This window comes from Aotus nancymaae, unplaced genomic scaffold (genome assembly GCF_030222135.1).
Source record: "Aotus nancymaae isolate 86718 unplaced genomic scaffold, 86718_ANA_hifiasm-v0.15.2.pri h1tg000003l, whole genome shotgun sequence".
NCBI lineage: Eukaryota > Metazoa > Chordata > Mammalia > Primates > Aotidae > Aotus > Aotus nancymaae.
In genome coordinates this window covers 65781767-65809031 of record NW_026988414.1, presented here as the reverse complement: position 1 = coordinate 65809031, position 27265 = coordinate 65781767, and the positions used below count along the sequence as shown (strand labels likewise).

Below are 27265 nucleotides of genomic sequence, written 5' to 3'. Positions count from 1 at the left end.
CTGAGGGAGGCTGCAGAATTGCTGACCTCAAAAGTCAGAGGTCATGAAATGAATGAGACAGGTAGACGGATTCCAGATGTGCTCACATCTGTGGCTGGTAGAACTGGACGTGGGGCAGAGGCGGTGGGAAGGTGGTATGCAAATGTTATTTTGCAGTATATTCCAGCCTCAGAACCATAGGACTTTGGAGCTGGTGGGGGGCATTTCACCATTATCTCCTTCCCCTCCCCGAACACATGAGGAAACAGGGGCCCAGGAGGAGATGGTATTTACCCAGGGATCCTTCTGAATGAGCTCCTGTGTCGTTCATTCATTCATTCTCTCTCTCTCTCTCTCTTTTTGAGATGGAGTTTTGCTCTTGTTCCACAGGCTAGAATACAATGGCACAATCTTGGCTAACTACAAACTCCGCCTCCCGGGTTCAAGTGATTCTCCTGCCTCAGCCTCCCAAGTAGGTGGCATTACAGGTGCCCGCTACCATATCCAGCTAAGTGTTTGTATTTTTGGTAGAGACAGGGTTTCACCATGTTGGCCAGGCTGGTCTTGAACTCCTGACCTCAGGCGATCCACCTGCCTCAGCCTCCCAAAGTGCTGGGATTATAGGCGTGAGCCACTGCGCGCCCAGCCCTGTGTTGTTTTTTCTACTCCAGGAATCCATGATCCCAAAACTATGGCCCCAAATGGAAAACTCAGCTGTCGGCGTAACTGAACAAAGAAGCTAACACCACAACAAAGGGCAGGAGCTTCCATCAAGAGCAGAAAGAACAGAGTGGTTTCTGTGGAGGAGCGGCTGTGCCTGGCATTTCCCACCGTACACACACCCAGCTGTCGGGGCCACGCTCCGCTGTAGCCGGTCTTTCAAGTCAGCCCGGCTGTCAAGCCTGGGCCCATCTCCCCGGCTCTGTAAACAGTTCTGGCGCTGGCTGGCTCCCTTCCCTCCTCCACTCTCAGAACTCCACACACCACTGGGGCCTAGATTGTTTGGTAACAATGGAGGCGAACATTAAACAAGAGTTGACACGGGAAGTGAATCACTGAATTCTCAAGGAGCAAAGAGGGGTAGGAGGGGCCCCTGGCAGGGCCTGGCAGGGTGCAGGGGAATCTTTGGAGGCTGCTCTCTTCTCACCCCGCCGAAAGACACCCTTCCAACTCTGCCTGGCTGTGACCAGGTAGCAGCTTCATATGTCAGGCCCCATCTAGCTCCCAAATCACCCCCCGCTACTTCCGAGTTTCCCTGGCGTTCTCTGCTCCTTAGATTAAGCAAGAGGGAGAGACGGAGAAAAAGCCTTTCTTCTCTAACATTGACCCAACTTTGTCCCCATACGCCTTAAAAAGTCTGAACCTGGGCGGGCACGGTGGCTCACTCCTGTAATCTCAGCACTTTGGGAGGCTGAGGCGGGTGGATCACCTGAGGTCAGGAGTTTGAGACCATCCTGACCAACATGTAGAAAATACAAAAATATAAACAATTAGCCGGGCGTGGTGGCACATGCCTGTAATCCCTGCTACTCAGGAGGCTGAGGCAGGAGAATCGCTTGAACCTAGGAGGCGGACATTGTGGTGAGCCGAGATCGCACCATTGCACTCCAGTCTGGGCAACACGAGCAAAACTCCACCTCAAAAAAAAAAATTCTGAACCTGAAGAGGCTACTACTGGCTCTAACAGAGGGAAAAGGCTCATTCTTCTCTCCCTGCTCAGAGCATCAACTACTTAAATGGAGATGTTCTCAAAGGAAAATAAACACAGGGACAATGTCTCCGTATGACCTGAGATTCCATTTAAGTGTCTGAGAAGTCCCTCCCTGTCCCCTCCCCCAAAAACACATCCCTAAGTCTGCACTGACACCCACTCAACCCTGGTGCCATGGGACAGCCCCTCCAGCCTCCACACTACCCGCTCCAGGCTGTACCTCCAGCGACAGCTGCCCTGCCCACATGCCCTGAGCCTATCACCTTCCAAGTCTGGTCTCTGCCAGGCTGTCACGTTTTATTCAAATGATGTGTAGGCATACTCTCTGCTGCTCCAAAGAGCACTTGATCACTCAGTCTGTATATATTACAGGCCTACTATGTGCAAAGCACTTGGGGAGTACCTCTGTCTTAACTTCCTTTGCAAGAGATCAAGATTAATGGTTCAATCTAGGAAACATTTAAGATTCTATGTGCAAGAAGAAGAGGGCTGGGGCACCCCCTTGTACATGTAAACGTGCCCTAAGTTTTGCTTTATCGGCTCTCTTTTCACAACTAGTTTTCTCTCATCTACTTCACCCTCATTAAGGAGGTAACACTGACCAGTTGCTTCCTAGAAGCAAGTTTTATGGTAAGCACTTTAGTGCTTCCATATTTAAATACTTTATTCACCATATTTAAATACTTAATCCTGTAGGACAGGGCCTCATCTTCCAAAAGAAGGCAGTGAAGCTCAGAGAGGTTAGGAGTATTTCACAAGGTCACCCAGCAGGCAGGGAAGCAGAGCTGAACTCTGAACTCTAAACATAAAAGCCCAGCTTCTTCCCACTGTGTCAAGCTGTTGTTCTGCACGCCCAGCTGCCTTGCAGGGGGACACGATGGAAATAGCAGGAGACTGGAAATTGGAACCTGGATTTGAAATCTGGCTCCTCTCCTTACCACCTGGGCCACCTCAGGCCAAGTGCCCCATCTCCGGGGGCCAATTTCCTCACTGGTATAAAGGGGCCATGTGGGAAGACAGTCAAGTGGTTCACGTACAGATTGAACATGAAAGCCCTTCATAAACCAAGAAGTGCTACCCTGACATAGAGTGTCACCCATCACCTTTTATTCACGAACCAGAAAATCCTGTCCAATGATGTTGCTGAATTCCAATCCTGCATTTTTTTTTTCTTTTTTTGAGACAGAGTTTCGCTCTTGTTGCCCAGGCTGGAGTGCAATGGCGTGATGTCAGCTCACCACAACCTCTGCCTCCAGGGTTCAAGTGATTATCCTGCCTCACTCAGCCTCCCAAATAGCTGGCATTACAGACGTCCACCACCACACCCAGCTAATTTCGTATTTTTGGTAGAGATGGGGTTTCTCCATGTTGGTCAGGCTGGTCTCTAACACCTGACCTTGTGATCCGCCTGCCTTGGCCTCCCGAAGTGCTGAGATTAGAGGCTTGAGACACCGTGCCCGGCCCCAACTCCTGAATTTTAATGTTAGTCCTAGAACAAGCTGCTGCAAGGTCAGAAGACTAAGATGTGAGAACATTCTAGAAACATCATCTGGGAGAATTATTTTGTCTTTCTTTTCTTTTTTTTTTTTTTAATGCCACAGCATGCTCTAGCGCTGGATGAGAGATTAACAATCTCTTTCCCAGGCCTTTCAAATTTTGCCAAGTCTTCTTGAAACTCTCATCCTCAAGGATTATGAAAATGAAGGTCTAAAGCAGTGCCTGAGTTTCCCAAGTCCCAGCTCTGCTACGAGCGCCTATTCCTGAGTCACTCCTGCTTCCTGAACCTCAGCTTGCTCAACTATAAAATGGGCAGACTGGACCAGATATTTCCAAGGTCCCTTTTCTGACAGTCTTTGACTATTAATCAGACGCTTATTGGTTTTTCTTACACACAGTAGGAAGACTTATTTCAGGAGAACTTGACTGAACTATGGACAAGGAAAAGGGGGTACATTTCCAACTCCCCAGTAACACATTCCACTCCGGCTCTCCTGCTGGGGAAGAAATTCCCATGGCATACCCCGCCCCCACAACCTCCCTGTGTGCCTGGCTTTGTGAGGATGAAGGGATCCAGGAGGCTGACTTCCCGCCCGCACTCCAGCCCCCATCACGCAATCCTCTGAGCAGGAATCAGAGAACCACAGCAACCACAGCAACCACAGCTCAGATTCCAGCCCCACGCCTGGCTGTGAAAGACCAAGGGCGTGGAAGGCATATCTGATATCTGCTGTGACATTGTGCAAAACTGGAAACTTGCATCAGGCCATAAGCCTGTGGAAAGCAAGATCTCACCGTTTTTGCAAAGACAGCATAACAGCCGTCTTTGTGTCTAAAACACGGCAGCTCTATCCCATGTAGGATGTGGTGCACTACAGAACTACTGATAGACCTTCCTGAACACATCAACCACTGGCCAGGACAGGAACCCCTTCGGTGCCCTACAAGCACCATCAAGCCTGGCACATAGCAAACACAGCTGATGCTAAATATTATACTCACTGATTTAACTCAATTACACAAATATGAGGGCCAAATGAATTATAAACAAATTTCTTTCAAAGCATATTTTCAAAAGTAAACTACTACTTCAGGAGGAATTTTTAAAATGAAAATAAATAATCCCTGAAGATCAACACCCCTTCCTTAATATCCATACAATGAAATATTACCCAGCCATAAAAAGTCGCTATGAAACATGCAAAAAGATGATGAATCTGAAAATAACTATGCTGTATAAAAACAATCAGACAAAAGTAATACATAGAGTAGGATTCCATTTATATAAAATTTTAGGAAATGCAAACTAATTAATAACAGAAAGATCGGTAGATGTCTGGGGATGCAGGCAGCGGGCACACGGGATGGTGAAATTGCAAAGAGGCAAGAGGAAAGTTTGAGGAGTGATGGACATGTTCGTTGTCTTGATTGTGGTGACAGTTTCATGGGCGTATATGAATATCAAACTCATCAAATTGTACACCTGAAATATGTGGCATTTATTTCATATCAATTATACCTCGATACAAATGTTAAAAAAAAAAAGTCAGGCGCCACGGCTCACACCTGTAATCCCAGGCTTGGGAGGCTGAGGTGGGCAGATCACGAGGTCAGGAGCTCGAGACCAGTCTAGCCAACATAGTGAAACCCCATCTCTACTAAAAATAAAAAAATCAGCTGGGTATGGTGGTGTGCACCTGTAATCCCAGCTACTTGGGTGGCTGAGGCAGGAAAATCGCGTGAACCTGGGAGGTGGAGGTTGCAGTGAGCCAAAATCATGCCACTGTACTCCATCCTAGGTGACAGTGCAAGACTCTGTCTCAAAAAAACGAAAGGCACGGTAGCTCACGCCTATAATCCCAGCACTTTGGGGGGTCGAGGTGGGCGGATCACTTGAGGCCAGGAGTTCAACACCAGCCTGGTCAACATGGTAAAACCTCGTCTCTACTAAAAAGACAAAAATGAGCCAGACATGGTGGTGCCTGCATGCAGTCCCAGCTACTCAGGAGGCTGAGGCACGAGAATCGCTTAAACCTGGAAGGCGGAGGTTCCAGTGAGCTGAGATCAGGCCAGTATACTCCAGCCTGGGCTACAGAGTGAGACTCTGCCGCAAAACAAACGAACAAGTCAAATTCTGATGGAAATGGGGATTTAAAAATGCAACAAAGTAAGCAGAAGCCTAGACATATTTTGCTCCAATAGACTGTGTCAAAGGCGTCCACTGTTGCTCATTGTATGACAAACACTAAATACTGAAACATTAATGAGCTGCCTTAATGTGTTCTAGTACAGTGTGGCAAATACGTACACTAAAGATTTCACTGAAAAGGTAGTTACGGCATATCTGCCACTTTAGTATCTCAGCTATTTAGTTCTTTGTGCAAAAAATCATACAGATCCATTACTGCATGACTTGAAAAGTCTCATTCTGGCTGATGTGCTCATAACAACTATTCATCAATGAAAAGCCTCGACAGGCAAAGCATCCCAAGGTGGGTCACCAAATTTCAAGCTGGCATTAGAGAATCACCGGGCTGGTGCACAAGAGAGCTGGCTCTCCAGCAAGGACGTCTGGCCTGGCCGGGAATGATTCATTGAGCAAAAGGACATGCCAGAGAAAATGAGGAGGATGTTCCAACCCAGGAGTGAGCCGATGGGTATGCAGACGCTGGAGTCGTGTCCGGCGCATGGGTGCATGCCCCTATATTCCAGCTCTACGTGGGGTACTCACCAGATGCCCTATAGGGCCCTTTTCACAAACATCACAAGCCTACTTTGTCAGCTCTTTCCTCCTTGAAATGTTAAGATCACTGGAGCGCCACTGTTATTTAGCACAGTGGTTTCTGAATGTCTTACGATGCCAGCAGCCTCGGCAGTTACCAGGCCTCTGGACGCCTCTAGTCTAGCCTGTCATTCCAAAACAAACCAGATGTCCATTCTCTGTCTATCCAGAAGCCTGAGAATTGGGGGTGGGGTACAGATCAGGGGACATTGTTGGGAAACCTCTCATCTAGGACATTCAGCAGAAAAAAGCACTTAACACACTTAAGACTGACCCTAGGGGAGAAACGAAGGTGGAAGAAGCAATAAGAAGGTGAAAAATAGAGTTTCACCATTCCTGAAGGACATGCTTTCCAACCCGTTGGTGATTTGTCCTCAGAAGTTCTGCAGAAAGACCTCGTTTATCGCCAACAAAGCCCTGGGGTCGAGTGTTTCTAGTACAATTCCACGCTAACCATGGAGGCTCAGTAAATGTTCACAGATGGTGATGAATTCCTACTTCTGGCCAAGTGTACGGGGAAAAAAAAACCCCTAGCTATTAAACATTTGAACACTGACAGTCTTAGAAACAATGGGGCAGTCAGGGGGGAGACACACAAAAGAATGAATATACCAAAGGAAATTAAAATCTAACAGAGTAGGAAGGAGGGTGAAAGAACAGTGGATGACAGCCGAGCTGGTGGGCCCCAGCTCCTCACTGCCTAGCTGTGTGGCCTTGAGCAAGTTACTCAAGCTCTCTCGTGCCTTTGTTGACTGAACCAGCCTGTGAAGTTGGTGTGATTTACCATAATTTAAAATTCGGAGAGCAGGAGAACGGAAGACACAAATGACACCTCACAGGGTCACCGAAGCCTCTATTCCCCCATACCACCCCACCTCATCCCCAGGCAAACTGAGTCTGCCTCAATTTAGAGTTTATATGATTTTTTCTGGGGCACTCGACCTGAGCTCCAATTCAGCTGCCAGAGGTAAGCCATGAACCAGAGCAGGTTTAAGGCTGAGGAGGTCTAGTGGGTGTGCAGGGAGCGGCCTCCAGGTATCAGACTTTCCAGGTAATGAAAAACAGCTTACAGGTCATCCAGTCCAACAACCACAGGATACAGAGCTCTGTTAGAAAGTTCTGCCATGTATGGAGCTGAATGCAATCTGTTCTGTGATTTTTGCCTCCTGGTCCTGGTATAGCCTTCAGGGACTTTGCCAGACCAGGGTCCCTGGCTGGGCTCTCTCTGTTCTAGCTTCCAAATCCCCAGGGCTTTCCTCTGATGAAGGCTGTCTCATCCTGGGCACTACTGCTGGGTTAAGCTGAAATACAATGAACTTTGCAGGGTCTGAGAATCGAACCCAGGCCTTTCCCCGACAATCCCCCACTTGACGTTCCTCCCACTCTATCCACCTTGGCTACAATCTCAGGGAGAAGCATGGAACCATGACCGTGAAGGGCAGAAAGAGTCCACCAACATGAGAAAGACACAGCTCAGGCCGGGTGTGGTGGCTCAGGCCGGGCGTGGTGGCTCACGCCTGTAATCCAAGCACTTTGGAGGCCAAGGTGGGCAGATCACCTGAGGTCGGGAGTTCAAGACCAGCCTGACCAACATCGTGAAACCCCGTCTTTATTAAAAAAAGAAAAGAGAGAGAGAGAGAGAGAGAGAGAGAGAGAGAGAGAGAGAAAGACACAGCTCATCCCAAAATGTTGACTAGAAAACACGGCACAACACAGATAGTACTTTGAACGTAACAGGTGTTCAATAAATATTTATTGTGCAAATAAATGATGAACGTGAGCCAGATCAAGCTCCTCTTTCCACTTCCCCACCTCACTTGTGGTCAGCCCAGGCAACTTCCCTAAGAAACTTCCCGTGGCCGGAACTGGGAGACCCAGAAAACAGCCGTCAATTAATCGGTCTGGGCTGGAGGTCAAAAACAGACAGCTGTCCACTGCCCACAGATGTTATGCTTGGCCTGCATAGCGTTTTTAAAATTTTTAAATGGTTGCCAACTTTTCAAAACGCGGAGATTTTGTATGTAAATCTCGATTTTTGGCTTCTCTTGAAAGAACTCAAAAGATCTGGCAACACGCTGACGTTGTCTGATGCTGAGTTGCCAACGCCCCCTTGAGAACACAAATGAACCCCGAGTTCTGCTCTCTTTCCTTACTCCAGGCCCCATTTCCCGCACTGTGACTGTCCCTGTGAACACCTCAGCTTGCAACCCTAGCCTAAGCTCCCAAAGGGGAAGGTTTCACTCCTTCCAAATCAAAACAGAACTCGAAGAGACTGGAGCCTGGGCTTTGGAGCATAACCACAAACCCCCGTTTGTTCGGGACAGCTGGGTTCACATGTGTTGACCTGGTGTCATTATTAATGGCGTTCCCTTTCACTCTCACTGTCCCATCAGGCCGCCTTGAGCCTCTGTCAGCTCTAGACCCACCTGTCATATCAAGGATTCTGTACCCAGAGCCCTCAGAAGGTCATCTGCTCTCTACAGTTTCTCAGCCTGGAGATTTCAAACTTCCTCCTGGCAGAGTTTATTCTGCAGCATGCTGCTTAGGTAGGCAGAAGTAAAGAGAAGTGAGAAAAAAGGAGAGAGTTAGAGAAGTCTCTATTCAACTCTACCTCCTGGGTACCGTTTCTTTTGCCTGAAACCAAAGTGAGAACTAAGCTATCACCACTCCATCTTCAGTGGGGACTAAGAAAGAAGAGAGAAGGGAGGCTTTCACGGTGAGACAAGACACTCATCAATCTGTACTTACGTCTCTTCCAGAATCCCCTGCCCTGTTGAATCAAATGCATTCACTTATCAAGCACAGCTCCCATCAAACACATTCACTTCTCTTTCTTTTTTTCTTTTTTGAGACAGAGTTTCAGGCTTGCTGCCCACGCTAGAGTGCAATGGCACCATCTCAGCTCACTGCCTCTCAGATTCAAGTGATTCTCCTGCCTCAAGGCTCCCAACAGCTGGGATTCCAGGTGTGTATCACCACACCCAGCTAATTCTGTATTTTCTTTTTTTAATAGAGGCAGGGTTTCACTATGTTGGTCAGGCTGGTCCGAACTCCTTACCCCGAGTGATCCACCCGCCTCGGCTTCCCAAAGTGCTGGGATTATAGGCAGGAGCCACCACGCCCAGCCTAAACACATTCACTTTTCTTTTTTTCTTTTTTGACACAGAGTCTTCGCTCTATCGCCCAGGCTGAAGTGCAGTGGTACGATCTTGGCTCACTGCGACCTCTGCCTCCGGGGTTCAAGCAATTCTTCTGCCTCAGCCTCCCGAGTAGCTGGGACTACAGGCTCCTGCCACCACACCTGGCTACTTTTTGCATTTTTAGTAGAGACGGGGTTTCGCCATAATGGCCAGGCTGGTCTCAAACTCCCGACCTCGTGATTCACCTGCCTTAGCCTCCCAAAGTGCTGAGATTACAGTCATGAACCACCACATCCAACCTAAACACATTCACAGCTTCCACCCACGCCTGCTCCATACCTGGTGACAGCAGATATGCCAATCTGACTGAAGTTGGTCAGGGTAAAAATAATAATTCTAGAGTACCAAACATTTTTTATCAGTTAACATCTTCCAGGGCCTTTGAGCATAGCCGGGATCGTACCTGGCTTCAGAGGAGATGCTTGTAGAAGGCATAGTCATGGAAAGAAAAGCAGGTTATGCAAGCTGCTTTCCACAGCAAAACCTAGCACCTGGCCAGGACCCACCAGAGCGCTACAGCCTTAAGTACACCTTAATTCCAGCCATGGTCACTAGGGAAGTTTTCTGTTTAACCTTAAAATCAAAGTATTCCCTTCCCAAACTTTAAAGGGTTAAAGGCTACGGAAGAAATGATTTCCCTGAGGAAGGAGGGGCGCAGAAGGCTCCCCTCCCCCTAATAAAAATTCTGGCAAGAACAGACACAGTGGGGAAAAGCAAGCCAGGAAACCCAATACTGCCGTCTTGACATTTTATAGGAAAACCTGACGTAACGAGATATCACGGGACATCTGAGGTTTATTTTTTTTTCCCTAATGTGAGCAAAGAGAACAAATCTGGTTCTTAAAATCCTCAAGATCCACGTAAACTTAAATCTCTAACCCCCTTCTTTTGCACAGCAAGCACAGCACACAATAATCGCTGCCGGCAGGAATCTGTTTTTAAGTTTCCTTTGGTAGCTGCCTCAGATACGCCCAAGCCCGTTTTATTGGGCAGCGGAGAGCTAACATAAGGCACAATCTGTGTCTAAATGCATTTCCGACACTCAGCCTCTCAAAGGTAATTTTGCAAATAGGCACAGTGAAGGGCTTTTGCTTTGAAGTAGGCTGGGAATCGGCTACAGTTGCTTAAACACTGATCAAATTCCACTAAAAGGGTAAAGAGAAAGCACATTCAAAGAAATTATATTTCGCATCTTCCCCGATCAAGTCAACCAACTGCTCTGGAGGGTTAATGGGACGCGGTTTTCACATCCTCCAGGGAGGGGAGGGGGTGAAGGGTGTTTATACATTCTCAGCTGGACTTTTTGGTTAGAGCCGCTCTTATTGATCTAGTCAGACACAAATTATGATGCCTGCCATGGCTTGTATGTATGAATAGCCATGTGAAAACAGTCACAGGTCTAATTGAAGGAGACAGCAAGAAATCAAAGGAAGAAAGAAAGAAGGAACAAAATGCCCAGACCCACAGAGCAGCATTCCAGCTGCCCAGAGAGGCTGAGCAGGCGCTTTTCCTTTAAGAGGAGATGGATGGTTACCTACACAGATGAATTCAGTTCCCCTGGGTTCAACTGTCCTAGGGAACTGCTCAGTACAGCGATGACTGGAAAAAAAAAAAATAGCTCCCCTCCCCAGAGGGCTCTCCCCACACTCTGGAACCCTCTTCCACAGATCCACTGCAATGGCAGGCACGCTCGGTCCTGGTGCCGGGGGTGGGGAGTGGGGTCGGGGAGAAGCAGGGTCCCAGGACCCAGAACCCGCGGAAGGCCGAGCGACGCCTCTGCTTCACCCACACAGGGGGTTTCCTACAGTGGCTTTCTGACATCCTAAGAGTCCATATCCCCACCCAGAGAAAGAGAAACCCAGAAGAACTCTGATAGATCTCTGGCCAGCAACCCTGTGGATGGGTTCAACTCAACCCTGAGATGAGTTCAAGAAGAAGAAAAGACATGTTCCTGTCCCAGCGTGGGGCTCCTACCTCCCCATCCACCGTGCTTTCCAGTGTACCAGAGCTGCTCCTTTCCGCGTTTGCCTACGGTGCAGGCAGGACGTGTGTGTGAAGTTGGGAGGTCACAGGGACTGGAGGGAGGGACTCTGATCACAAGGACAATACAGCCCTCCCTAGAAGTCTGAATCCTATTACCTCCTATTTTCCCTGTGGCTAACAGGAGCCCTGGCAACACCCAGAAAGGAGAAATCCAAAGGGAGGATAGGACTTTCAAACTTGTTTCAAATTCTTCAAGAAAGCAGCAAGACATTTTGACCTGCCATTCCGACCCCATGGGCCTTCTGGCCAGATTACCAGGGAAAATTCGACTTGAGAGAAATGATCCACCCCCAAAAATGCTGCTGATCGACAAAGCTAAAATGACCCACCTAAAACATTTGTTGAAAATAATAAACAAACTGAAAAAGCACACTTCTTGCAACCTTTAAAAACTGACCCTGGAAAAATCAAACCTCGCAGAAAAAGGCTTCAAAATCAAACTGAAAGGAGCTGAAACTGCAGACCATGAAAGTCACTAACCAGGAACTGATGAAAGAATCCAACAACTCAGAAATGCAAAGTTTTACCTGGGACATGATGGAGAGAATGGCAGAAGCTAAAATGAGTACTAACAGCAAGCAAGCAAACAAAAACAGAACCAAATTTTGTGGTGAAACGCACTTGGGAAAATAGTGATCCTAATGCAAATGATTTCAGTTTGAAAAAGCGAAAAGGAAGATCTCAGGAAGGAACAGTTTCGTATTGGCACACAGAAAATGACTGAGGTAGGAAATTGACTTGCAGTGCTCAGATCACTTGGTTTAAGTGTTTATCTCTGTGAACCAAATAGGAACATCTACCGGTTAAAAAAAAAAAAAGACAAAACAAAAAAACAAAAACCACCCCTGTCCTTTTTCAGAAAAGTGGTCAAAAGCCAAGCCTAGGCAAAAGCCACAAATCCAGGCTGGTCTGTCCTGCACTTCCCAGCTTCCTTGAAGGAACCAGGACTCCTCTACTGAGCACTTGTTACCTTGCCTGGGTCAGCATCAGACACCAGAAAGAGGTCAGACCCCAGCCTGATGAACAGGCCTGGTGGGAAGACCACCAGGAGATGCCCAGCCCTGCCCACTGACCTCACCTCAGGCAGGTGATGGCCTCCAACCACCTATTGCCAATGGACCTGTCCGCTAGGAAACCCGAAGAGACCACGGTGCCAGTCCCCACCTGGAGGAGCGCAGCCATCTCCATCCTCTGCCCTTGGGGAGATGGGAAGAAAATAGCTCTATGGGGGTGGAGGTTGGGGTAATAGCACAGTGAGCAATTTCAATCTTTACTTTTCCATGTGTTCTAAATTTTCCACAATAATTATATATTACAGTTATGTTAAAGGGGGGAGGGAAGCATCTAAGACAAAAGCCAAAACACCTGCTCTAAGAATAACTGACTCTGGGCCAGGGGCTATAGCTCATGCCTGTAATCTCAGTGCTTTGGGAGGCCCAGGCAGGCGGACCACCTGAGCTCAGGAGTTTGAGACCAGCCTGGCCAGCATGGCGAAACCCTGTCTCTACTAAAAAATACAAAAATTAGCCGGGCATGGTGGCGCACGCCTGTAATCCCAGCTACTTGGGAGGCTGAGGCAGGAGAATTGCTGAGATCCAGGAGGCGGAGATTGCAGTGAGCCAAGATGGTACCACTGCACTCCAGCCTGGGCGATAAAGCAAGACTCCATCTGAAAAAGAAAAAAAAAAGAATAGCTGACTCTGGGATGTGTTTCCTCACATGAAAGGTTCAGATGACCCTGGGAGCTCAAGATGGCACAATCTTTAAAGTATCTGCAAGTATGCAGGGTTGAAGGTTTCAAGTTTTAAGTCAAAGGCAATGAATTTATAATTTTGGGATTTCAATTTGATAGCAGGTTTGTTCTGCAATCTCAGGTCACTGATATTCAGCCTTCTTTTCCCAAAAGCTGATCATTTGCTTTGGTGGTTCAAACACATTACAATGGGGTTATTTGGCTTTACAAATAACAACACTACAAAATTCTAGCTGGGAAGGACACACACCAATTTAAAAGAGAGTAAACACCTGTGAAACGGGAGGGAGAAGAAGGGGAAGGGGGCTCGAGTAACAGGAGGCCTTCAACACAAGGGTTTTATTTTTAGTAAAGAAAGGGATGTTGCAAATACCTAACATAAATCTGGAAAATATTAACATTTGTTAAATCTGGTAGAAGGTACATGGCTAAGTTACCATTTACCTGTAATTCAAATGTTTCATGTTTTTCTAATACGATGAAAACACACACACACACATACACACACACACACATCCCCGCAGGGCATTCTGGCATCTTAGAGAGGGTGTCTGAAGCAGCACAGAGGCAGCAGAGAAAATCGAAGTTCAAAGTACTACTCTGGTATGTAAACACTGAGGAAATTCTTGGCCTCAGAGTATACACAGCAATGTATTAACTTGTCTTCTAAAATTTGTTATTACAGGGGGGAAACTTTAAAAAAAAAAAAAGTGGAAGGGAACATGAAAACTATTGTTTAATTATTTAGAGAGGGCCTACTTGGTACCAAGCACTTTGCAAGAAGTTTCGGCTCTCAAATCAACTAATCTCAACAATGAAAAAGGGTGTTTTGACACCTTCCCGTCCCAGATGCGAAACCAAGCTTCCAAGGGACAAAGCCACTGACCCACGGCCTCAAGCAGTCAGGGGACGGTGAAGCGGGCAGGCTGGGCCCAGGGGCTGCCCCTGGAATTTTGGTGAAGTCTGGAACCCAGGGTGAGAAGAGCTCAATAGAGCTGATCTTTCCTACACTCAGTGGGGTCACCCTCTCTCCCCTACAAACCCACGTTTTGCCCCTCTCAGTGCTAGAACCCAGATTGCTGATCCCTGGCACAGAAAAGAACCTTCCCAAACACAGCTCATCCCGGCCATCTCCTCTCCTGTGGCTCCGAAGCCAGGCCAGCTCCATCCCCAGCACCTGCCCAGCTTCTAGGACAAAGCCCCCGGTGATCACTCCTGCTTCCCGTCTCCCAGCACAGGCCCACCTGGACACATCTCCCCAACAGGACCCTGGGAGCCGAAGGGCAGCCCGCTTTAGTTCCAATCCCAGCCCCACCCTTCAGTGGCTCGTCAAACATCGCTTCTTCAAATCTCAGATTCCCTGTCTGTCGAAATCTCAGCACTCTGTCTCACCTCTGCCATGAGCGTGAGGGGAAACGGCACACACGAAGCTCCGAGCAGGGCCTGGCGCAGAGTCCACGCTGATAGGTTATGGTTGGCAGAATGACCCTTGACAACGCTGTATGAACACAGTTCTTCCCAATCCTGGACTTCAGAGTCTTTGCGAGCCGGAGTCGTGCCTTTAGTAATTTCCCATCACCCACAGTGGTATCAGAGGAGGAGGAAAGAAAGCTCTAGGGGCTGGGATGGGTCAAGTGTTCGCAAATGGAAAATACTATGACTCTGTAAATTAATTTCAGATTTGACTCCATTTTTCTGGCAAGAGAATCATAGTTTGTTTTCCTTCTCATTGTTTTTAGAGGTAAACAGAAACAGCCCATCCCCCCAGATGCATTTAAAATCCCAATTAAGTTTTTCTGGAAAAAATAAAAACCAGCCATATAATATTGGCATCCGGAGCAAAGTTATGTTACGGTGTCAAAGATGATGGCTATAGGCCTGACAGTGCTCACATGGGAGGAATGGGACATGGTTTTCCTCTGGCAAGAAGCGAGAGATACGAGGTCCGGGAGGCTTTTCCCATGTTCACCAGCAGTAGTTCAGCCAGCGTCACTGAGTTCACCCTTCCATAAAGTTACATTGTCACAGCCACCTGCCTGGAGAACAGGCACAGACCCCACACCGGGGAGGCCCTGGGCTGGGCTATTGCATCTGCCCTGGGCGTAATACAGGATGAGCCACAGACAATTTGGACAAGTGTTTAAAGAGGAGTGGCAGAGCAAGGAAGTACAAAACCTGGGTCAGAAGAGCAGAGGAGGAAGCTGAAGACGCTCCGCGGGGCAGGGAGGAGGGAAATCCGTGTGGACAGGGCAGAGTGTCCCGAAGGACCTAAGGCTTCTGGGCTGTTCTAAATTGCGGAGCAGAAGTTACAGGGAATGTGATTTCTGCTCAACTCAAGGAGGTTGTTAGAATGAAAGAAAATGCAACGGGCTGCCTTGGAGTGACGAGTGCGTAGGGCGGCAGCTTGCTAATGATAAAAAGCCTGTCTTCCATTTAAGAAGGCTTCCCCAGTACAGTGCAGTTAAGCAAGGCACCTCATTCAATTCATGCAACAGTCCTGGGAGGGCAACAACTCAAACCTGTTCGTGAGTTCACTGCCCTAGAGATGAAAATGGGGCTCACAGGTGGCGTTATGCCCAAGTCCCATAGCTAATAACTGCAGGTGCATTTGACTCAGACCTTCTGCTTTTCCTCCCACAATTCCTCCCATTCTAGAGCCTTGGAGTCCCTGCCTCTTGGGTCGAAAGGCTGGGCTTGGGAATCCTGTCTCCCTGCCCCCATCTGTCCTCACCACCCCCCAAAGAAGCACAAGCTGCCCATTCTGGTCTAGCTTCCATCTTGTCTATGGGAGGAGCATAGAGATTCCTGGGGTGGAGGTGGGGCAATATTCCTTGATTTTCCATCTCAGAAATGGGCAAAACAGCGAGGCTGTCTGTCTTAAAGCCCTATTCACTTCCTTAAAAATATGGTGAGGGTCAGGATGAAACGTTCGCAGAATGGGAACGTGCTGTTCAGACAGGGAGATGAGACGCATCCTCGGGTCTCTACAACACAGAATCGACATGGCTGATTGCTGAGGACTCATTTTCCCCCCTATAAAGTGAAAGCCTTGCTAGTTATCCTCCAATATACCTTCCTGTCATGAAGTTCCATGTCGCAGATGACCATCAGTGTGGACAGGGTTCTCTGCAGGTCTGTTTAGGCATGGGAGATGACTGCTCAAGAGTGCTCCCAACAGAGGCAGGACCACAACCTGAGCTTGCCCTGCATGATGAGAGAGAAGGGGCAGACTGGAGGAACAGAGAGAAGTGCCTTCACAAGGCTCACACACCGGACCTCTAGCTCCTGTTAATGCAGTGATCTTCACCAGGTAGTGTCCTGAAATCACCCATCTTCTGGGCAGGGTGATTTCAGCAGAAGAGGATGGACAGGCTGCCCTGCTCCCAATTTACACGTGGTCAAAATGAAGATCAGGTAAGGTCTCATAAGCAGGTTCTGGCAAATCGGGCTTCATTGGAGGACCAGAACTAAACCCTGGTCACAGAGACGTAGTGAGGGATAGTGGCTAAGTCAGGGCTTTAGAGAGACAGGCTGGGATTGAAATCCCTAGCTTCACCTGAGGGGTGTGATGTTCAGAAAGGTACATGTCTCTGAGCATCAGTTTCCTCCTCTTTCCAGCGGGTCTGGGAGGAATCCCCGGAGAAGACCGTGACCAGCACCCTGCACAGTGCCTGGCATGCAACAGACATCAGCCACCATCCAGCATCAGGGGCACTGTGATTGCTCTTAAAACAAAACAAACACGCTCAAAATGAAAACAACAACAAAACTCCTGAGAACATAGCTTGATGCCTGGCAAACAGAAACAACTCAATGACTATCTCCTGGCCGATGACAAAACAGAAAGAGAGACGAATGAGTCAAAACCTCTTGGTTCTGAGGTCCTGTATCTTCCATTCAGTACCATGTGACCTGTGGCAAGGGGACTGGCACGCCGAGCCTCAGTCAGCTTCGGCAGTCTGCTGAGTACTCCAGAGGGAGATTTACACGTGCGAAGGAGCGGCTCTTCAGAAAACAAGGCAATAGTAGGCAGGACAAGATATGCCTGCCGAAATCATTCTGGCCCAAAGCACGTATTCAGTAAATATTTGTGGAGTGAGTGACTGCGTGAATGCGTGCATGCATTAAAGGCTGGCTCAATTTCAGTCTCCCCAAATCCTTGGGGATTCCCCGAGCAGAAAGTCTCCAGAAGGGCTCAGCATTCCCAGGCTTGGGGGGCAGAATACAGCCCAGCTCTCTGGTCTCTGCAATTGCTGCCACCCCCACCTCTCCACATCCACCTCATACCCCGCACTAGCTATCACCAACCCTGCCCCTCAAAGGCCCAAAAGTGTCTTCCTTTCAGGCAGAACTTGTGATTAGATGGATTGCTGCTTTTATGCATACACCACCCGAACCAAAGCAGGCCCAGGCCTTCCGAGCTGATATCCCGACGCTGTTACTCAACAGGCCACGAGCCCATGGTGTCCCTCCTGTCCTTTCCTTGAATACTTTGCCTAAGTTGCTCTGTGCAAATTCTCTTTCTCTGTGTAGGGCAGTGGCCCCCAATCTTTTTGACACCAGGGACGGGGAGCGGAGGTTTGAGGGGGATGGTTTCAGGATGAAACTGTTACAGATCATCAGGCATTAGTTAGATTCTCATATGGAGTGTGCAGTCTAGATCCCTCACACGCACAGGTCACAATAGGATTCACGATCCTATGAGACTCGAATGCAGCTGCTTATCTGACAGAAGGCGGAGCTCTGGCAGTAATGCTCACCCACCCACCACTCACCTCCTACTATGAGGCCCAATTCCTAACAAGCCACAGACCAGTATTGGTCCATGGTCTTGGAGTTGGGGAGCCCTGATTAGGAGGAGGTCAGGTGAGTGGAAGGCACCTAGTACCAGAATCAGCAGGCCCTATTCCAAATTCTAACTCTACCTGGGACTGTGTGGCTTTGGATAAGGTGCTGAGGCTCTCTGAGTTTCTGTTGCCTCATCTGTAAAACGCACGTGGCATTCATTCACCATGCAAAGCTGCTGTGAGAACTAAATGAAATGACAAAGGTGGGGTATCTAGCACAGCACCTGGGACATGGTAGACGTTCAGCAAATGCAAGTTGCCCTTCTTCCTGAGTGGGAGGGAGACCAAGCTCTAGCCCCACTCGGCTCCTCACTCGCTGTGTAACTCAGCCAGTGAGCTCAACTACTCCACTCCAAAATGCAGGTGACATCAACTGACCTAACAAAGAAATCCTATAGCTGCGGTGTCCAGTATGGTGGCCACCAGCCACGTGGCAGCACTTGGAATGTGGCCAGTGCAAAGGGAGATGTGCTGCAAGTGTAAAGAACACATCAACTTCAGACCAGTATGATAAAGAAGAAGGTAATACACCTCATTAACAATCTTTAGGCTGGGCGCGGTGGCTCACGTCTGTAATCCCAGCACTTTGGGAGGCCAAGGCGGATGGATCACCTGAGGTCAGGAGTTGGAGACCAGCCTGGCCAACATGGTGAAACCCTGTCTCTACTAAAAACTACAAAATATAGCTGGGCACGGTGATAGGCGCATGTAGTCCCACCTACTCGGGAGGTTGAGGCAGGAGAATCACTTGAACCTGGGCGGTGGAGATTGCAGTGAGCCGAAATTGCACCATTGCACTCCAGCCTAGGTGACAGAGCAAGACTCCATCTAAAAAAAAAAAAAAAGAATCTTTATATTTATATTTGAGTACATGCTAAAATACCGGTTTTGGTTATATTGTATTCAACAAAATATATTATTTAAAATTAATTTCACCCTCTTCTTTTTCCATTTTAACATGACCAGAAGAAGATTTCAAATTGTATAAGTGATTGTAATTATTTAAAAGGAACACATTCCAAGACCCCCAGTGGCTGCCTGAAACCAGAAACAGTAGCAAACACTACACTTTTCCCCATACATACCCAAGACAAAGTTTAATTTATAAATCAGGCACAGTAAGAGATGAACGAGAATAACTAATAATGAAATAACAATTATAACAATCTACTATAATAAAAGTTATATACATGTGGTCTCTTTCTCTCAACTTATCTGATTCTAGTATACTCACCTATTTCTAGACTGTAACTGACTGAAACCTCATAAGACAAAACCAAGAATAAGTGGGGGCTATTGCACATTGTAGCTCACATCACAGTGATATCAGGCATCCTGCTCTAGAATGCTTCACAAACGTGAGTTACTGCTTGGCCATTATTCTTTCCCCAAGTACACTGGAATTCCTTCTGGAGAGAGGAGTCCTGTTAGTTCCTGCTTTACTTTTCCCGTAGTAATGTGTTGAGTGCACGGCACTTCCCAGGGGTCCCAGGGGTTGGGGACCCCCGGTGCAGAGGAAGGAGGACAGGTGAGTGGAAGGCACCTAGGATTGAAGTCAGCAGGCCCTATTCCAAATTCCAACTCTACCTAGGACTATGTGGCCTTGGGTAAGTGGCTGAGCCTGAGTTTCTGCTGCCTCATCTGTAAAATGCACATGATATTCATCTGCCACACACTTAACACTTCGTGCTAAAGGTGCACATCACTTTTAACACCCAGTGCTAATGGTGCACACCAAAATACTTTTAGAAGGCCAAGCGTGGTGGCTCAAGCCTGTAATCCTAGCACTTTCGGAGGCTGAGGTGGGAGGACTGCTTGAGGCCAGGAGCTCCAGACCAGCCTTGGCAACATGGGGAGACTCACTCTACAGAAAAAAAAAAAAAAAAAGATTAAAAACCTAGTTGAGTGTGAGGGTGTGCACCTGCAGTCCCAGCTACCTAGGAGGCTGAGGTGGGAGGATCTCTTGAGCCCAGAAGTTTGAGGCTGCAGTCAGCTATGATCGTACCACTGTACTCCAGCCTGGGCAACAAAGCAAGACCCCAACTCTCGGAAAAACAAACTCTCATAAATCTTATGTTGGCCTTGAAAAGAAAGAAATCTTATGAATAAAATGGTTAGGTTTTCAGAATTCTAAGAAATGACTCTACACCAGGAGCAATGTTCCTTGCTTTTACACACACCAGCTCTTCTAATCCTTCAAGAACCCCATGCTTTACAAACAAGGAAAGTGAGGCTCAAAAAGGTTGAGGGACTCGGCCAAGGCTACTAAATGGTCAGGAGTAAAAGCAGAGATCTGAACCTTGCTGTTCTGACTCCAAGTCCAGGCGCTTCTCCACTGACCATGAACCAAAGCAGACGGCACACTCTCCTTGTGTGCCGTGTGAGAGCCTCTCAATCTTAGACATCTTAGAAAAACTCCAGCCCCAGAGAGGCTCTACTTCCCATCCCCACCCCCAACAAAGGATTTCCCAGCAAGTCAGAAATGACAAACCACAAAACGGAGTCCGTGCAGAACCATATCCACGTCTGGCCAAGGCTCGGTTAGCTCAGAGTTAGTCACATTTTAAAAGGGTGAGTGATAGGGAAGGTGGATTCTATTTTCTTGCCTATGAACTTCCTGGCCAGGGAGCAGGCTGAAAGCTGGAAAGAGAGAACTGGTGGATAGCTGAGGGCCTGATAAGATATTTTTTCAGAGGAACTCATTAGCAAGGCTGAGTATTACCTATACTCAGAGGGAGCTGAGCTTCCCTCGGCTCCATTGATAGTCTCCCTACCACTTTCAGCCTAAGCTGTCCTCTGGCCTCTAGCCATCCACTCGAGCCTTGGGTGAACTTTTTAGCATTCTGGGAAGAAAGGCCCTGAGGCTGACACAGAATAGGCTGACTATAAGCGCGAACGGTAGGATGAGGGGGTGGGGTGAATAGATGGATGTACAAACCAACCAATCGATTTTTAAAAGTCTGAAGGTACAGCAGACACAGCCCTTCATCTTTAGGAACTCTGGAGATGGGCAGAGAAAACACAGAACATGGAAAGTCAATACAAGAGTTGCATATGACTAATTGCCAGGTGGGTATTAATATGCATAGGGGTGACCCAGCACCATGGCTCATGCCTGTAATCCCAGCACTCTGAGAGGCTGAGGTGGGCAGATCACCTAAGGTCAGGAGTTCAAGACCAGCCTGGCCAACATGATGAAACCCCGTCTCTACAAAAATACAAAAGTACAAAATTTAGTTGGGCATGATGGCAGGTGCCTGTAATTCCAGCTACTCAGGAGGCTGAGGCAGAAGAATCACTTGAACCTGGGAGGTGGAGGTTGCAGTGAGCCGCAATCACACCATTGCACTCCAGCCTGGGCGAGAGAGCAAGACTCCATCTCCAAAAAAAAAAAAAAAGCAGAGGGGTAAAGGAGAGAGGAAGAGCAAACCTCTTCCCCTTTGCCTGTATCTTGCATGGATTCACAGGTAGAGGACTGTCTGCAGGCTGTGGCTCAGAGGAGGGAAAGGGCAGGATGGGCCAGTCATCTGGGAATGCTTCCTGGAGGAGGTGCCTGAGGAGGAACAGGACTCAGATGGGATCTATCGGAGGACGTTCTGATGGCTAGCTGTGTCAAGCCCATCACTTAACCTGTCAGCCTCTTGGTTTCCTTTTTTACAGAATGAGAAGGAGGAGACAGAAAAACAAAACACCTGGTAGACAGTTCACATTCGACCTCAGACAGGGTAAATATTTACTCAGCCATTCATGAGCCTGGCCCTGGGGAGCGACCTCAACTTGGGCCACCTGGGTTTATGCCGGTGTCTGGTCTTGATCTGAGGCTCGAGGTGGCCGGCATTTAGCCCACGGCACAGAGTCCAGCCCTATACCTTGTCTGTCTGAGAGCTAAATGGATCCCATTTGATGGCAGTGGAAAAACTGACCACCACGATGACCCTGCTGCTCACGCCAAGACATACCAGCCAGCAGCGACAAGAGCTGCCCTCTAATGAGTGCCCACCTTGTGCTGGAATATTCAAGAGCGTGCCTGTGTGGGTGGTGACTATCTTCTCCTCACCATGAGGCCATACGAAGGCACAGTGCCTTCCACTCCACAACTCAGCGAGGCCACACCATTCATACCATATTACACCGAAGGGATGCCTCAATCAGACCAGCCAGGTTCTACTGCCAGAGCTCTCCCAGGTGACCACAGAGCTCAGGAAGAGACCCACTCATCCAACAAATATTTACCAAGGGCCTACTGTGTGCCAGGCACCGTCCAGGGCCCTGGGACATGGCCGTGGACAAGACGGGAAAGGGCTCTGTCCTTGGGGAGCTGGCATTCATGGCGGTAAGGTGGGCCTTAAATGCAGAACAGGAAATCAAGACCATTTCGGTGGGTGGTACAGGTTAAATGTCTGAGGGTGGGAGCTGAAGCAGGATCAGCCTCTGGGCCACTTAAACATGAATATCTGTAACAATCGCTGCAAAGCATGTTCTTTGTTTGTTTGTTTGTTTTTGAGACATAGTTTAGCTTTTGTTGCCCAGGCTGGAGTGCAGTAGCGTGATCTCAGCCCTCTGCAACCTCCGTCTCCCAGGTTCAAGCGATTCTCCTGCCTCAGCCTCTCCAGTAGCTGGGATTACAGGCACCTGCCACCATGCCCGGTTAATTTTTTGTATCTTTAGTAGAGACGGGGTTTCGCCATGTTGGGCAGGCTGGTCTCGAACTCCTGACCTCAGGTGATCCATCCCCCCTGCCCCAGCCTCCTAAAGTGCTAGGATTATAGGCATGAGCCACCACGCCCAGCCAAAGCATGTTTAAAATACATATTTCCAGACTATACTCCAAGAATTCCATTAGAAGTCTAGGGAGAAGCCAAGAAACAGACAGCTGTAGCAGCAGGCTAGGAGATTGGCAGCAGGAGGTCCTGAACCCCTGCAAGTCTGGAGTCTGGGTACAGTGCCCCAGCATTGCCCCACCACTCAGGAAGCAATCATGATTGTGCCTCAATCTTCTCATCTGCAAACCGAGTATCCTAACGCCTGGCCTGATACCTCGCAGGATGGCGCTGTGATGCAAAGAAGGCTGTGGGTAAACTCTAAAGGGCTGATCGAAGGTGAGCTGTGCACATTCCCAAACAGGGATGCTGGTAAGATGAACAAAGAAAAGAAAACTACACAGCTCCCTAGGGACTCAGGGACTGTCTGTCAAGCGTACAGCTTCTGCTTCTCTGTGACAAATACCCCACACCTAACCCACCCTGCCAAGTAAGATAACTCTTACTCAAACGTGGTTGCTCAACACAGGCCCGAGTGTGGGTTTCCATGCAGTTGTCCCATGCTGTGGGAACCCAGCGTGTGGAGTGCCTGCTGGAGCCAGCGGCTGCAATAAATTACCCCACTGCCGCGGCTCTTGCCCACATGTTGCTCTTATGGTCAGCGCACTTCAGCCCAGCAGTGACCTGACCCCAGCACCAGTGAACTCAGCAGCAGGCTCCTCTGTCATCCTCCTCCAGCAAGCACAAGCTCATATTTCAGGCCGTTTGCTCCCCTGGGCATGACTCAGAGGAGTCGGTTGTCTTAAAAAAAAATGCTTTTCATATTTTAAATCAAAAATAAATACCACGCACTCTGGATGCGAGCCATCACAGATGTCTCTGTGAAGCTATTAAAGTGAAAAGGCCCGATGAGGCCTAAAAAGTGGTTAACTCATATCATCCTGTTCCCACTGGCTTAATCCACCCACGGTGGGCTAGAAGAGTAAGGCCAGGTCATAGGACCGACATCGGCTCAGCCAATAACACTGAGAATGGAGGTGCGTGCATTCACGGGGATTAGAGAAGGTGGGAAGCAAATGTCCTACGGGGTGATCCTGGAGAGAAGATCGCGGATCTAGGCACAGACAGGCAGCAGTGCTTCAAAGAGGCTCACTGCACACGCACACGGAAGCCGCTCTTAATCTCCAAAGAAAGAAGCGGATGGGCCAGCAACTGGAGCTGCCAGGCCGGGAGATTCAGCAGCAAACCCAATCAGTGCCCAAGCAAGAACTGTCCAATGGGGAAGGGCTGGCAGGGTAGTGGGTGGGCCAGGAGGGCACAGGGGATGCACCTGGCCACCAGGGCCTGTGGCCATTCAACGCAACTGCTTCCCATGACTTCCTCCCTCCCCTGTTCCGACTCACTCAGCCCCCTGGCCATTTGGCCGGTCGGGTGGGGTGCCCATGAGCCAAGAGTGCCCTGATTATAACCTCGCGTTGTTACACTTTTCAATAAATACGCTTGATTTGTGCTTTAGCTTTTTGCTAAGAGACAGGAGCCCTCACCCTGAGACAGACAAAATGAGGTTTCTGAATTGTTCCGGCCAGGCTCAGATGCCAGGTAAATTCACCAAGGTCAGGGCCATCTTCTGGCCACCAGCCTCTCCCAGGCTGCCCCATCCCATATCTCCCCTTCCAAGCCCTCTAGATGCCCCTCATTCAGGCACAGAGCAGTGAGGTTTTTCAAGGTGCTCCAATATTACAGGTAGAGGTATACCTTTGAATGCTAATTAAAGGGTGAAACTTCACTGCCAGCCCTGTTTAATTTCTGTTCAAACACAGTCTCAGATGAGGCTTTTCTCTAAAGATAATAGATTTTTTTTTTCTAAAGACTGACATTCCTTCAGCTCCTTGGACCCAGATTTTAAAGTTAATTCTCACTGCAGAGATCAACCAGCTGTGTAAGCTGCAGAGGCGGATGGCTGGCCGTGTCATCTAGACACCCCAGGGCAGTCATCAGCAATGCCTTCTTTCAAAGGAACAAAAAAGCTGGGTGTGGTGGCGCATGCCTGTAATCTTACCACTTCAGGAAGCTGAGGTGGGAGAATCACTTGAGGCCAGGAGTTCAAGACCAGCCTGCCCAACATAGGGAGACCTTATCTCTACAGAAAAATGCAAAAATTAGCCAGACATGATGGCCTGCTTCTGTAGTCCCAGCAACTCAGGAGGCCAAGGCTAGAGGATCATTTGAGCCCAGGAGTTTGAGGCTGCAGTAAGCTATGATCGCACCACTGCAGTTCAGCTTGGGTGACAGAGGGAGACTCTCTCAAAAATAAAACATGAAAAGCCAAAGGAAAAAAGCTAAATAAAACTGACAACCTATTTCCCAGTGATTTCAGTCTATTCCGCAGCATATTCAAAAGCTGGAAAACAGGACACACTATTTTCCCTTTGATTCCAGACTTTTTGGATACTCTGGTATGTTTTATTATAGCTTTTCAGGTTAGCAATTGAACCCACTGCTTTAAATGTAGAGGTCCTTCACCTAAAAAGAAGACCAAGGGTTGCAGAAAAACATTAAGCATATTATTTGGAAATGTCCAAAAAAAAGACTATTTCAAAATAAATTTGCCCTGTCTCCCAACTTTGAGGTATTCTGTCTATCTGAGTGCCTCCTATGTACTGGATACTATCCTATCAAATTAGAATGCTGGGAGAAGGTGATGATATGATCATAATATTAATGAGTACTATCTACTAACGTGTAATATGCTAGGAATTGTAGTCAATCACTTAAATATGTTAGTTTTTTTTTTTTTTTGAGACAAAGTTTTGCTCTTGTTGCCCAAGATGGAGTGCAATGGTATGATCTCAGTTCACTGCAACCTCTGCCTTCTGGGTTCACGTGATTCTCCTGCCTCAGCCTCCCGAGTAGCTAAGACTACAGGCGCGCCACCACGTCTGGCTAATTTTTTCTATTTTTAGTAGAAAGGGGCTTTCACCATGTTAGCCAGGCTGTTCTCAAACTCCTGACCTCAGGTGATCCACCTGCATAGGCCTCTCAAAGTGTTGGGATTACAGGCGTAAGCCAATGCGCCCGGCCGATTTTTTTTTTTTTTTTTTTTTTTGAGACAGGGTCTCATTCTGTGGCCCAGGCTAGAGTGCAGTGGCATGATCAAAGTTCACTGCAGACTCTCAACTCCTGGCTCAAGCAATCTTCCACTGCATCCTCCCGAGTAGCTGGGACCACAGAGGCACACCAACATGCCCAGCTAATATTTTTAATTTTTTGTAGAGATGAGATCTTGTTATGTTCTTGTTATGCTGACCAGTCTGGTCTCAAACTCCTGGCCTCAAGTGATCCTTCCGCTTCAGCCTCTCCAAGTACTGGGATTACGGGCGTGAGCCACCATGCCCGGCCACAATTTACTATTTAAAACAAATTAACTGAGATATTTTATCCCTGTTTTACAGATGAAGAAACTGAGAACTCTGAATGTTTAAGTCCTTGCCTGAAGTCCCATAACTTATCAGTGGTGGGGCCAGGATTTGAACGCTCTGGTCTGTTGGATCCCAAAGCCCTATTCCTTACCGCCCTACATAGGGACCACAGGGAACGTCACTGCTCCATGAAAAAAACCTCTCCTTGTCCACAGAGTGATTACTTTCCTAAGAAAATCAGGTAAGCCTTGGCTTGAAAACAAGTTTAAGAACCAGCAGAGCTCTTAGCTAGAGGCATGACCCTCAGCGTCCCCTCACCTCTCTGGACCTCAGTATTTTGAGATATTATTTCCTGAGACCACTTTTGGCTCTAACAAAAGGCCAAAAAACCCAAGAGATCACAAACTCCACAAATCCCCCGATAGAAAACGGATTACTGTGTGGAAAGCAGCCTGGCTCACATTCCCAAACTCTGATGAGGAAACCAAGAGAAAGCAGTCACCCACAGCTGACAGGGTCTGGGGGAACATCAGAAGAGCGGACTCGCACAGCACCTCCAGGCTAACTGAAGAGGCCCTGAAGCCTACAGATCAGTTTCTCTTTTCTAAGAAGGAAAAGGGAATATAACCTTCAGTTTCCTCATGTGTACAATTAAAATGTTTCATTTGTTCATTTTTTTTTCTTGAGACGGAGTTTCACACTTGTTGCCCAGGCTGGAGTGCAGTGGCATGATCTCAGCTCACCGCAACCTCCGCCTCCTGGGTTCAAGTGATTCTCCGGCCTCAGCCTCCCAAGTAGCTGGGATTACAGGCATGCGCCATCACACCCGGCTAATTTTGTATTTTTAGTAGAGACAGGGTTGTCTCGAACTCCTGACCTCAGGTGATCTGCCTGCCTTGGCCTCCCAAAGTGCTGGGATATAGGCGTAAGCCACCATGCCCAGCCTCATTTGTTCATTCTTATAAGTGGTCAACTAACCTCTGTAGGACTCAGTTTCCTCATCTGTAAAATGGGGACATATGTCCGGACCTTAGACCAGTGCTAGCAAATAGAATTTTTGGCGGGGATGAAAATGTGCTGCTCTGTATGAACTGACGTGGTAGCCACTAGCCTGCCCGAGCACTTGAAATGTGGCTGGTGTGATGAGGGACAGGATTTGTAACTGTATTTAATTTGAATGACCCAATATTTAAATAGCCACATGAGGGTGGTGGATAGATATCGGACAACACAGCCTAAGTCCACAGTGGCAGGAACAAAATCAGATGACATTT

At 48.2% G+C, this 27265-nt stretch overlaps 1 protein-coding gene across 5 annotated transcripts in view; it reads right to left on the bottom strand.

Moving 5' to 3' along the window:
* SMAD3 (SMAD family member 3) overlaps positions 1-27265 on the bottom strand; it is a 137273-nt gene that overhangs the window by 50093 nt on the left and 59915 nt on the right. Inside the window, exon 1 of one of the 5 annotated variants that reach the window (XM_012451373.3) lies at positions 11144-12162. The exons of the other annotated variants lie outside the window; for them this stretch is intronic. Coding sequence (XP_012306796.1) covers positions 11144-11151 — 8 coding nt within the window. The 5' untranslated portion in view covers positions 11152-12162. Of the gene's footprint in view, positions 1-11143; positions 12163-27265 lie in introns of those variants that run through there. 5 annotated transcript variants of the gene reach the window in all.